The 13,380-nt window shown below is 52.4% G+C and overlaps 1 protein-coding gene across 1 annotated transcript; it reads left to right on the forward strand.

Moving 5' to 3' along the window:
* Window positions 1–4,595: 4,595 nt before the first annotated feature.
* On the forward strand, window positions 4,596–6,671 carry ATXN1L (ataxin 1 like; the record flags this gene model as incomplete). The annotated part of the gene is made up of 1 exon (XM_079541406.1): window positions 4,596–6,671. One exon carries the CDS (start codon window positions 4,596–4,598, stop codon window positions 6,669–6,671), a length of 2,076 nt encoding a protein of 691 aa, XP_079397532.1.
* Window positions 6,672–13,380: the final 6,709 nt, after the last annotated feature.

Genomic DNA, 13,380 nt, shown 5'->3' on the forward strand with positions numbered 1-13,380 from the left:
CTACAGTACACAGATTAAGCTGCCCTACCCCCAACTCATGCAATCACACTCCTTAAAAAACAAAATGCCCCATACCCCAGCTTTTGGGAAGTTACATAACTCAAACCTGACCCAACTCCAACTGCAATCAGTAACAGAATTCCCCTACTTGCTTCATTAGAACTGATCGATCCTAACACAAAAAGACAGCAGAAGATATGTCTGGATAGACTGTATGAAAGGAAAATCAGCAGTGGTTGACCAGAACAGACCGCAGGCCTCATCTGTGCAATGCTGCCAGGGGTCTCCACAGTACCGTCAGACAACTGAAAAGAAAGTGGCAAATTGGCAGTAAAAAGAGAAATAAAACACTACAAATAGAGATGAGACTGTCGAGAAAAAAATAAGAAAGAGATACTGGCATACTGTTTAGCACTATCAATATTTATACAGAAAACAGCACACTCCTAACCAAGCAGCACCACCATCATCACTAAGGGCAAAGGCAACACACAACAGTTCCTAAAAAGCAACCAACCATACAACATTCAAAGGAGAACATAATTTCTCTTAAAGAAAGAACTATTTCATACAACACAGGGAACTATTGAGTGGAAAATACGGAACATTGGGATAGCAGAAAGAAATTAAAGGGGGGGGGGGGGAGGGTGCCAAGACAGAATGATAATACAAGGCATTAGAATTACTTCGCATTATACAAAGACCAGCAGAGCCTGGGAAAGAAGTATGGAAAAACATGCCTAAAAACAGGAGCTGAAAAACAATCACAGAGGTTGTGATGGTCGCACGTCCAGCTACACTGAGAAAAACAAGAAAGGCAGCACAAGCACCGTGCAGGCAAGGCAGCATGCGTGCCGCTGCTTTGTGACTAAACCACACACCTTCCCCTACACTGCATCAAAACAAACCGCTGTACCGACAGGTAACTGCCACCTAGAAATGCAGACTTTATCTACAGCACCTCCAAAGCGCCAGATGAAAGCAAATGCTACCAACAGCAGTAATATTAGCAGATATTCACTTGCACTACTCTTTTCAGAGTAACGCTATCATATGTTTGTTTACTGACACCAAAACAACCGATAAAGGAACACAGCTATGTGAGACTGTTTTCCTCAAAGAACATCTCAGTATGATCTAGGACAAATTAACATCACTTTCAGTCAGAAGAGTTTGCCCTCTTATTAAACAAAACAGCTTATCTCTGAAACAGTCTAAAGATGCACATCACCGATTCAAAAATAAGAGCAAACATTCGTGTAAAAGAGGCACGAGGTGCTGTGCTGATGCCTTTAACTTCAGAAGCAATTAACAACTGTATTAGCCCTTATACTTTGAAAGTCAACTTTCCAAATCTTAACCCATGCAGTCTGTCTGCGTGTCAAAGAACGGGCAAATTCAGCTCCTTTCTGCTGCTCACAGCCTTTTTATTCCATAAATGAACTTACTGATCTCATCAGGTTACAATGATGCTAATTCAAAACTCCTGTCTGCAAAGAGGCTATCAGGATTGGGAAGGTTTACCTTTCACCCTCACTCATCGGCCAGGACACTGCCAACAAAAGTACGGAAGAACTCCGCTTCAATTACAGCACCTTTTGGAAAAAAAAAAAGGGTCAGATCAAAAGTCACAGGGACTTGAGAAAAGAAAGGGAAGAGAATATCCTTCTATTTAAAAAAAAAAAAAAAAAAAAAAAGGGAACCTGAAGGTTATCCCATGCACCAGGGCCAGGAAAGCTGAACGCCCTCACAACCAGACTTTCCTTCCTGTTGTCAGGTCACAGGAATTTAAGTATGTTCCTCTCCTCTTCCCAGGCAGAAGTGAGGGCTCACTGCAAGCTGCCTGCGAGGAACAAAGCCTTCTGCCTTCATTCAGCTCTCGGGTATCCACTGAAATGCACTGTTTGAACACCAAGTATGAGCAGGAAAAAGGAAAAGTTTGGTGGTAGAAAGGGAGTGTGCAAATAAACAGAGGAAAAACAGTTTACAGAAAGGGGAGGAAGAGCATATAAAAGACCGATATTTACGCTACTGCATAGAATCAGAGCAGAAAAAAAAATCTTCAATCTGTCATTTTAAACGCTAGATGAAAGGAGCACTACACAGTGAGAAGCACGTTCTGTTTTGCTTAAGCTGCCGAGTCCCAAATGCCCCTTCGGGTCCTGCACGTGAAACGCCCTTCCGAAGCACTTTCACTTCACTCCGTATTTTTCCGCTCAGACTTCAAGCCTTCAAAACCGAACGCACCACGAAGCACCCGAAAGCGCCGCGGAACAAGCAGCCGTCCCACCATCCCAGCTTCCAAACCAACGCCTACCGGTAAAACAACCGCGGTTTGCCTCGGGGCTTCTGAGGAGGAACACAGAAGGCTCCAAGAAGGATCCGAGCACCGCGCCGCCTTCCAGCCGCCGAGCTGAGGCCGTTCCTCGCTAGCGGAACTACCGCAGCGCCGCCGCGTCCTCCGCGAAGCGCCGCGCGGCGTCACCGAGCCCAGCAACGGGGCCGCGCAACACGGCGGCCCGCGCCCGCCACTGAAACCCGAAGGCCGCAAGAAGCGCTGCCCCCCGCCTCCCGAAGTCCCGAGACCGCGCGGGCCGACGGCCCGGAGCACCGAGCGGAGGCCGCAAGAACGGCCGCGAGCGAGCGAGGGCGGGCGGAGCACGAGGAGCCGCGGGAGGGCGGCCGGCGGGAGGCTGGGGGGTTCGGCGGGCAGCGCCCCGAGAGCGGCGCGGCGGCACTCGTGGTCCCGGGCCGCGAGATCCTGCGGGCCGCGAGCGACGCCGACCGAGAGCCCGGCCGGCCGCCCCCGGAAGGAGAGGAGGAACCGAGGAGAGGAGCGGAGCAGCAGCGGGAGGACGGGCGGGGGGACGGGCGCTGCGGCCCCACTCACCGGGCCGGTCCCTGGAGCGGAGGCGGCAGCAGGAGCCAGGCATTCAAAATGGCGGCGGATCGGCCTCAGCACCGATACCGCAGGCGGAGGGATCCGCGCTCCGGACCGCTCCTCTCGACCTCCCGGCCTTTGCCGGCGTCGGTTCCGAAAAACGGTCAGGCAGCCCCAGCCGCGGGGGTGCCAAGCGAGCGCGAGACTAGCAGCGGCGAGGCAGAAAAGGCCCCGCGCACTATTTTTCCCGGCGGAAGCACACACGGCGTCGGCTCTCGAAGAGCAGCGCGAGCCCCGTGGCAGTCGCTGATGACGTCAGGCGCGGGGCGGTCCCGCGGAGCGCTGCCCCGTGGCGCGGCCCTGTGGGCGGCGCGGCGGAAAGGAGGCGGCGGCCCCGGGGCGGGGCTTCGGGCGGGCGCTGCCGCAGAGCGGAATGCTTGGAAGGTGCGAACTTCACGTACGGGCGGATCGTTCTGAGAGGACGGGACGCGGCGGGACCCGCGTACGCCCTCCTTATGGTGGCGGTCACGTTAAGAGCACGCTCCGGCATTGCCGATGTACCGCGGGTAAATCGTTGTGCCGCCCGATCTGCCAACAGGAGGGGCCACGCGACAGCCGAACGTCCCGGGTCGTTTTTGTTTAACGGTTTCGGGGAGAAGGAAATAAAGCGCAACGACTGCACAGCGCGCGCCGGGGGCTGCGGGGAGCGGAGCGCTGCGGAGCCGGAGGGGCTCAGCGCACGGCAACGAGAGGGGGATGTCGGGGGACGCTGCGCTCGGCCCGGCTCTCCCCCACGCAGCCTCGGACCTTTTGTCGCCACAAAGATCAATGAACGCCACGAAACGAAGAACGGGAGCCGAGGCAGCACCGGAAGCGGCGCCCGCCGGAGCGCGGGGCGAGAAAGGGCCGGGGGGACAGCGACGAATCCCGGAACGGCGATCGGCGCGCGAACCACCCCGGGCCGCCGCCGAACCGCCCACACCGGGGTCGGCCGCGCTCCCGGGACGGTGTTTCTCCTCCGAACCGGCGCCTCACCCGCCCCCGGGCCGCTCGGAGCCGGCCGCGCTCTCTCCCGGCGGCGGTCCGCCCCCGTTCTCTCGGTCGGCACCCTGTGCTCGCCTCCTGTCGCCGCGGCAACCGGCGCTACGGGCGCCCCTCGGCGTCACCGCCACTCCCTCCGGCGGCCCATGAAGCGCTTCCGGCGCGCGGGGCCGTGACGTCATCACTGCGCGCGGCGGCGCGGGGAGGGGCCGGGCCGGAGGCGGCCGCGGGCGGCGGTGGGGCCGATGGGGGTCGCGGAGGAGGAGCCGGGCGATGGCGGGTGAGCCGCGGGCCGCGGCGGGCGCCGGGCGGGCCTGCGGAGGTGGGGCGTGGCTGCGGCGCCTCGAGCGCGGCCGGGCGGGGCGGGGCGGGGCGGGGCGCGGCTGGGCTCGGGCGCCCTCTGTCCCCGGGGCCGGAGCTCCGGAGCGGGGCGGGGTTCGGCCCGACCCGGCCGGGCCCGGCGGTTCTCGCTGTCTCGGCGCGAGGCTCGTTCCGTGCTGGTGGCTCGGTTCCGGGTTCGGCGTCGGGTCCGGGGCTTACGGCTCCCTCTGTTCCCGGTGCAGGTGAGGCGGCGGCCGGCGGCGGGGATCCGGGAGCCGGCGTGCGGCAGCTCCTTCGGGTGCCCCCATGAACGAGCGTCGTGGCCGGGGCTGCCGGGACACCGTGGGGCACCATGAGAGCGGGCCACGAGCGGAGCCAGGAGTGCCTCCCGCCAAAGAAGCGGGACCTTCCCGCCGCCAGCGCCGGCCCGGAGGCGGGACGGGCGGGGGGTGCCCAGGCTTCGACTGAGGGCCCCGAGTGGGCCCGGACAGTCGGGTCGAGCGCTGTGGCCCTACGCTATGGCCCCGGGGAGGCGGCGGAGGCGGTAGCGGGGCTGACGGTGGACCAGTACGGGATGCTCTATAAAGTGGCAATGCCGCCTGCCACCTTCTCCCCCACGGGCCTGCATCCCGTGGTGAATGTGAGCCCCCTGACCCCCACCTTCAATGTGACCTCGCCAATAATCCAGCACCCGGGGGTGCCATACCCTCCCATCCATTATGCGCAGATCCCTCCGACGTCCTTGCAGTTCATCGGCTCGCACTACACGGTGCCCTATGCTGTCCCTCCTGGCTTCCTGCCTAGTCCTCTCCTGTCTCCTTCTAGCAACCTCACCGCCTCTCACGTCCCCCACTTTGTGCCATATGCCTCTCTCTTCACCGAAGAAGCTGCTCCTTCCCCCCAGACTACCTCTCCTACCCACAGCTTCAACAAATCTGCTTCTGCAGTCTCTCCTGGCCAGATGCAGCACCATGCTGGGACCCAGCCACTAGATACTGCACCAGGTAGGATTCCTGTTTATTATCAGATGTCTCGCCTCCCACCTGGGTATTCAGGATATGAGACACCTGCAGCAGGTGGAAACCCAGATTCTTCTCAGCAAGACAGTCAGCTGAGTTCAGAGGTAGCTGCCGCCAATGGTGAACAGAGACATCTGGAGCACAATGTGGTGAGGAGGACCAGCGAGGCTGTGGACTCTGCCAGCAGTAAAGCTGAAGACTGTCTGCCAGGGTCTGCAGTGAGATGTGTTGTTGATGGACAGTTTCTTTCAGGTTACCAGACGTTCAGAACAGAGGTTTCTGTGCCAGCACATAGAAGCACGCCAGACGCTGATCTGGAGGTTCAGAGGGTGGTGGGAGTGTTGACCTCTCAGGATTATCATGTTCTGGCAGCCCAGAGGAAAGATGACCTGAGCCCTTTAAACCTTTGCCATAATATCCCTGATCAGCAGGGGGAGTCGAAGGACATTTTGAGGAACACAGTGGAAAGGGGTGCTGCTGAGAAGAGCCAGTGCAGGAGTCCATACGTTGTGTCCCCTGAAGAGACGGTTAGACAAAGACAGTTAACCAAAGGAATGGTGATAGCTAACGGCAAGCCAGTCCTGGTTCCAGCTGGCTCTGAGCCCATCAGGTCTTCCATTTCAGAAGCCCTGGTGAGGCAGAGCCCAATTGTACAGGCTCAAGGAGGCATGCTTGAAAAGGACCTGGCCCAGTTGCAGCCATCCGGCTCCTCTCGCTTGCCTTCTCACTTCATGAAAGGAGCCATCATCCAGCTGGCTACTGGAGAGCTGAAGCGGGTGGAGGACTTGCAGACTCAAGACTTTGTTCGCAGCGCAGAGGTGAGCGGAGGCCTGAAGATTGACTCGAGCACTGTGGTGGATATTCAGGACAGCCAGTGGCCTGGGCTTGTCACATTGCATTTTGTGGTTGGGGAGCAACAAAGTAAAGTAAGCATTGATGTGCCCCCAGAGCATCCCTTCTTTGTGTATGGCCAGGGCTGGTCCTCCTGTAGCCCGGGGCGGACTGCTCAGCTCTTTGCTTTGACCTGTCACAGGCTGCAGGTGGGTGATGTCTGCATATCGATCAGTTTACAGAGCATAAATGGCAACTCTGCTTCTCAGGCTAACTACCCTTTCACAGATCAGTTGATATCTACTAGTGAGAGATCTGAAATAACTGCTCAGGGGTCCAGAGAACCATCTGACAGAGCTGCTGAAAGGAAGGCGCAGGCAGAAAGGGAAAATGCAGCTCAGAGCTCTAGCGAAGAACCTTCTCAGCCTGAGACTGGCAGTCAGCACAGCTGGACAGCCCCTGGCTTCCAAAGATACAGCGTGCAGGCAGAGGAGCCGCGTCACTCTCTGCTCCGTCCCTCTTTCATTCCCCAGGAGGTCAAGCTGTCTATCGAAGGGCGTTCAAATGCAGGGAAATGATCCCTTTATGGTTGTGAGCTAGAGCATCCCCTGTGGGTGAGCCTTGCCTACATCGGGTGGAGAAATTGCACAGACTTTGTGACAGGTTCACCAGCAAGACTGCTTTCTGCCCCGCAGGACTGGATTTATTCCGGTTCAGTGGCTGACCAGTTCCTCTTGGAGAGTACGGGGGGGCTCCAGTGCCTCAGGAAGCAGCAACAGGCCAGCTGGGGTAGAGAACAGGGATGTGCTCATGAGCTTGCAATGAGAGCATCCAGAGGCTGGGCTTTCTTGCACCTCTCTGAATAACTGATTCCCTGCAGGGCAGGGTCTAAGCATTCAGGGAAGGTAGAGAGATGGGAAAGGCAGACATGGCTTAAGGTAGCAGATAAAATTGCTGAAGATTTTATTCCTCCTTTCTCTTGATGGGGAGAGATGGGTCTCCTTTGGAGTTTAGGGGGCTCTACTCCCACTATCCCCTTTCTTCACACATGCACTTTAAAAGGACCGTTCACCAATGGAGCTCTTGAGGGCAGGACACAGATGCTTCTCTGATGGTTCTGTTTAACGTCTCTTCCACTGAATCCAACTGCTCTTTTTGCAAAGAATGTACAGAGATTTCCACGAATCACAGAAATCAAGAGGAAGGACCAAAAGGATAGATTTGGGTGCAGGTGGATAGAGAACATGAGCACTTGAGATGGGACACAGAATGGGAGACTTCAGTTTCCTGATATGAAATATTGTTATTGTCACCAAAATTATTTAAGTATTTGTCACCAAATCTAATCTTCCTTCCTGTGTTAATAACCTTAAAAACAAAAACCTCTTGGGTGTAAGGCTTTTATGCTTAGTCTACAGGTGAATGGGGTTAGGTTTTTTTTATGTTGTTCTTGTTTTCGGAAAGCTAGAGTAAAACATATTTAGCATTCTCTAATGAAAATGAAAATGCATCCTTCTACTGTAAGAAGACCGAGACCATTGTGTGATTAAATCAGAAGCAGAACTTTACAGATGGCTAGTTCTTCCCTGCAGGCAGTCTTCTGAATAAACTGTAGACAACGGACGAGTGTTTCTGCATGTGCAGGCAAAGTACAGATCTGCTAGGGACTCTAAAAATACCACCGCGTCGTAAGGCGTATTTGGGTGTTTTTCTGTTTGTTGTTCTGATGCTGTGGAACTCAGAACAGTCTTTTTCACAGTGAGATTTAACAGAAGTGTTTATTAATACTTTGTCATGGTAATGACACTCCGTTCAGGTGAAGGCTCCTGTAATTACACTAATTTAACCTCTCTGGTGCTGTGATATGACACGGCTGTAACTGCTTACATAGAATTAGAAAGTCACTATTTTGTTGAGAATAAGAGTCTTCACCGGCTTAGCTCGGGTTTAAGTATTCCTTGTAATACGGTGCTCACGGCTGTGTTAGGTCCCTGGATCCCTGGAGAGCTGCTCCGGATGTTAGAGTACCATTTTCTGTCTCCCTGTTCTCATCGTGCTGAAGGTTCCTGCCAGGCGTGCCGATGGCAGCGCGCTGCTCCTCTCACCATCTTTCCGCTCAGCTCGCTTGCAGTGTTGGTCCAAATTCCGTCCAGAAAGGTGTCCTCTAAACATCTGGCTTCGGTTGGCTGCATGACGAGGATGTTCTGCACAGGTGCTAGGCAAGCTAGAGAGTCTCCTGAATGGTTCTTCCACCAGTGTGTTTTCCTAGTACATTGCTAGCCGTTTCTATTGCCTTTGAAATGCCTGCATGAGGAAAACAATTTATTTTCAGGCCTTAGTTGAGATATGCTCTGTTCACGCCTTCAGTGTTTGTGCCTCACAGGGTTTCTCCAGAGTGAGGACGCTGCCTGTGTCACGCGTAGCTTTCCCCCAATGACACACAGCTCGTGATCTCATCAGCTGCATTTGAAAATGTACAAAGTCATAGTGATGCTGTCACATGGAGGTTCTGCTTCCTTTGCCTGTGGGAAGGATGTTGTCTTCATGGCACTGTTTGTAAGTGAAATGTCTTGTCTGGGCCCTGATGCCTGGCTGCCACTTTGTGTGATTCACCATTGCTATTCCTTGAAGTCTTACACAACGGCCTTGGCTAATGCTGGTTAGTATCTCATACTCAGGAAATCCAGGGTGTCTGTGCCAAGACCAGGAGGCAGAGCAGCCCGGGTTCTCTTGCCCTTCTTTGCACGGCGTGTGCAGAGCAACTCAGAACTGTGGTAGGCAGCTGAGGAAGGGATCTTGCATCAAGTACAGCCAATGAATGTAGAAGGGATGTTGCATACTCAGAGTGTTTGCACAGCTGAATGGTGCAGAACCTCTCGTTCAAAGGTTTGGTGAGCCTGCCTTTTTTTTTGTATGTCACTGTACCTACTGCTTGTAGACCTCTAGCTCTGGGCAGCGGTCTGAAAGAGCTGGTGTATGAGGCAAGATGCTGCCGAGCAAGAATAGCTCTGTACTTCGGGCAACTGGAGGGTGGTGCCTGTGTTCACCCTGGTGTTTTCCTGCCACCAGTCTGTTTCTGAGAACCAGTATGGTTCTGAGCTCTTCAGAGAGGACTGAGGTGCGTTAGACCTTGGGGTTTCTATCCAAATTCCCTGCAAGTCCCACTGAATCACACTGCTGTGTGTTTCAGCTGCCAGGTCTTCTATTCTCTGGGAGCAACAGCTGGGGGCGTCTCATGGATGGGTGTTAAGATGAGGGATTCTGTCATCTCGGCTGCTTGCCTCAGGGGCTGTTGTCAGGATGGGAATACTAGAGGCCCTCTAGCCCTTCTAAACAGTAGTTGTAATCACTGGAATCTTTCCTTACTGGATTGGGCTGCAATGCTCACCTCCTGCAGTGGTGGTTGTGTCATGTTCCGGCTCTCCCAGGACAGGGAGTGTGAGACAGGCTCTGCTGTGGGCAGAAAGACTGTGAACGAACCCATGGAGGAAGCTTCAGGTTTTTTTAGGTTTACAGGGGTAGGAGAGAGAAAGCCAGGAAGAGATTGTGGAATCAGCTGGTTTTCCAGGCCTTTCTGCAGGCAAAGATGTGGCAGGCTTATTAGAGAAATAAACCGTTTTCCTGCTGCTGTTGTGAAGGGAGGGAGAGCTGTGGTCTGTCCTACCTGGAGGAGGAGATGTCCTGGCCTTGGTCTTACCCAGCTTGCACGGAGGTTGTGGGAAGAGTCTGAAGGATGCAATAATGGATGTCTGTAGCCATCTGTTCCATCTCATGAAACATTCCTTGGGCCGGCTGCCCAGCAGAGGCCGGGGCTGCTTCCAGGCCACGCATACGTTGTTCCTCCAGGAACGCGAGATTTGCTCCAGGTGACGAGCGCTCATCACTACCAGACTATGCAGAGGAAGCTCTGTCTGGAAAGGAGGAAGGCTGCAGAGGTCCCTCTGCCTCTCCTTTCCAGCAGGTGCACAAGTATAATGCACTTTTCATGTTGTGTCCCTGACCCTCCTGTCCCCACCCCACACTTGAAGTCACTTTCCCCAGTAGAAAACTAACAAACAAACTTAGAAAATATTTTAAATGGAAACTACAGCAGCTTGAGTAGCCGAAATGCTAGTTCCTGCCCATAGCAGTCCACGTGCCTTTCCCTAGCATCACTCACAACTGCTCTTTGCCTTTCAGGCTGTCTTGGGCCTGAAACTTTGCAGAAGCTGCTCAGATGGCTACGAATGCATATTCTGTACAGAGTTTGGCCCAGGGTGTATTCCATGTAGGGCTTAACACGCTGGTGGTCGAGACTCCTCCGTGATCTTCACGTGTCCACACAGGACAGGACTTTCCCCAACACCCCAGGCTGCTGCTGCTCCACCCTGCCAATGTGCCACGCGCATTTGGGTTGCTTTCTGCCTTTGTGGCACCTCGGAGCCAGGGAAGGGTCTGCCCACACAGATGTGTGGCACTGGGGGACCAGCTGGGCTGCCCTGACACAAGGAGGTCTTTGTAGATAAGTGCTGATCCCTCAACTATAATCCCAGTTATGTAATGGCTGTATTAACATGTAACCAACCGCATTGTATCTAAAGCCTTAGAACTAGTCAGGTGCTCCTCTCCAAACTTGCTCCCACCCCTTTTCTCCTACCTGGTCTTTAACAAAGCATTAATAATTCTAAGGATAATCTCTATTTTGTTGTGCTTTTTTTGTAACTGTTTTAAATAAATCAATTTGTACTGTATATTTGTACTTTTGGTGAGATCCTTTTTCCTGTTTTACCATTTTAAGTCTGTACTTGGCTACACACAGATTGTATTTTTATTGTTAACGCTCTTATGAATATTCCATTTAACTTGTTGACTCTGTAAACACAGTATATATCTATCTATCTATATATATCTATATATAAACCAATAGCTTTTTCTTTGGTGTTTGAGACTTTTTGCTTGTCTGTGGCATCAGCGATCACTTGGATGTGGGTTCTGTGTTCTTATGCAGTGATCCGGGATCTATAGCTTCAGCTATGGTTTGCACAGCAAAACAACACTTCTGCTGGCCAAGCAGAACGCACATCACAGAGCAATAGCAACTGCTGCAAAGAGCAGATGGTCAGCTTGGTATAAAAATGGAGGCAAGAATAAAAGTGAGAGATCAGCTCGAAAAACAAGAGGATAGGAAGAGGGTAAGATGGAGCCAAACAGATTCTTGCCAGATCTGGTGGCTTTTTCCAAAGAGAGTGAGGCCAGACTGGCCTCCAGAAGTCATTTCTTTGTGGAGAATTAGAAGTCAAAACAACTTCTGCACGTAGATAAAAATGTAAGCTTCAATAAAATTAAAAGCTTTTTGTAGCAATCGCCCACAAGACTGCCTATAAGGTTAGTTTTGTGTCAAGAGAAAAGGAGCACTGTGTACTCCAAATGCAGTTACTGTAAGCACTTAAGTGTGGCCTTCAAAGCGTTCCATCAAAAGTTTTTGAAAAACCAAGTTGTTTCTGACTAGTCTGCCTGAAAGTTTTTGTTCCTTGTTTTACCTTGAATCCCAGGTGAGATTCTTGTGGCCATTTCTGACTTAATGCAGAGACAGCAACTCCCCACTACACAGGTTTACTGCAGGCTGTGGCTGGAAATGTCGCCTCCAGGGCACCACATGCAGCTGTGTATCACACCAGTGGTGGGCTGAAGTTTGAAAAGCTACAGCATAAAATTTTAGATGCTCACTTTTAAACCACCATTCTCTTAAATGGAGAATGTATGACCGCTCTGCTCCTTCACTTCCGGTTCTGCGCTACTGTTTTGCTTTTTACAGTTTAAACATACTTAAGTTTAATTTCCATAGTTGCATAGTTTTATAGTTGTAGTAGAAAGGGGAACATTTCCATATAGGTACAAACCACTATTACGCTCTGCGCTGGCTGCTTCTGGGCTTAAATTCACTGCTCTCCAGCAGATTTTCCCAGCTCCTCCCCAGTTCAGGACTTCTCTGCATTACTCTCATGGGTTCTGTTACAGCGTAAAAGCAAAAGCAGCTTTCTGTTTACTAACATTTTCCCCAACTGTTCCCATGTGTTACTTGCGGTGATGGCTGAAAGTCATTGTTGGTCACACAAGAATTTTCAACAGGAATGAATTGCTCCATGTGTGACCCATGATCCCAGATGAGCAGCATTACATTTGGCTGTATTAAAACGGAATAAACTCACTTAATTTTGAAGTCCCAGAATGGCTGAGGTGGGAAGGGACCTCTGGGTCCATCTGGTCCAACCTCTGCTCCAGCAGGGACACCCAGAGCAGCCTAGCCAGGCGGCTTTTGAACACCTCCATGGATGGAGTGTCCACAGCCTCTCTGGGCAATCTCTGCCAGCGTTCTGGCACCTAAAGTACAGAAGTGCTTTCTGATGTTGAGGCAGAGCTTCTTGTGCTTCAGCTTGTGCCCACTGCCTCTTTTCACTGTCACTGGGCAGCACTGACAAGAGCCTGCTCTGACCTCACTGCATCCTCCTTTCAGGTATTCATATTCATCGAATTCCCAAACCTTCTTTAGGTTAAACAGTCCCAGCTCGCTTAGCCTTTCATCACAGGAGAGATGTTCCAGTCTCTTAACCACCTTTCTGGCCCTTCGCTGGACTTGCTCCAGTATGTCCATGTCTCTTGCTTGCAAATCTGAAATGCTGTTTGAATGAAAATTGCCTTGTTTGTAAACTACTAAACTGTTCCCTGCTCACTTTGTCAGCCCTTCCATTACTGAGGTTTCTTAGAATGGGAACTCAGTTTCCTGTTAGCTTTTCCATGCGTGTTACTACAAGGAAGCACATAACAAAAAAAAGGGTGTGCGCAGCTATTTCCAGGGAGATTACTTTTTTTTTTCCCCTTGCTTTTTATGGACACAGAATAGTATTTATTCCTGGAGGAATGGTGGACCACCTAAGTCCTTATCTCCATAACTTATGCTGCAGTAAACAAGTCTGAGGCAGACTTCTTACCTACAGCAGAACTGCAACAGCCTCAACCCATTTAATGGTGCGAGGGTCCAAGAATAATACAAAGCACAGGAGGTAAAGAAGGGGGCTAAATAAACATGAAACATTAATTTATTTTCCCACTGTCCGAATGCGGTGGCTGACCCTCAGACCGTAGCCCCAGACAGACATCAATCAGCTCCATTCTCCTCCTGTTTCAGGAGGAAGCCAGAACTACCCATGCAGGAGTGACATCTGGGGAGCTACAGCAGCCCCCTGAACACAGAAGCCTGTTGGTTTCCCTGTGACAGACACAGCAGAGATGGCAGTCTCTGCCTGCAGC

The sequence above is a fragment of the Tetrao urogallus genome, assembly GCF_951394365.1.
Source record: "Tetrao urogallus genome assembly, chromosome: 12".
Lineage (NCBI taxonomy): Eukaryota > Metazoa > Chordata > Aves > Galliformes > Phasianidae > Tetrao > Tetrao urogallus.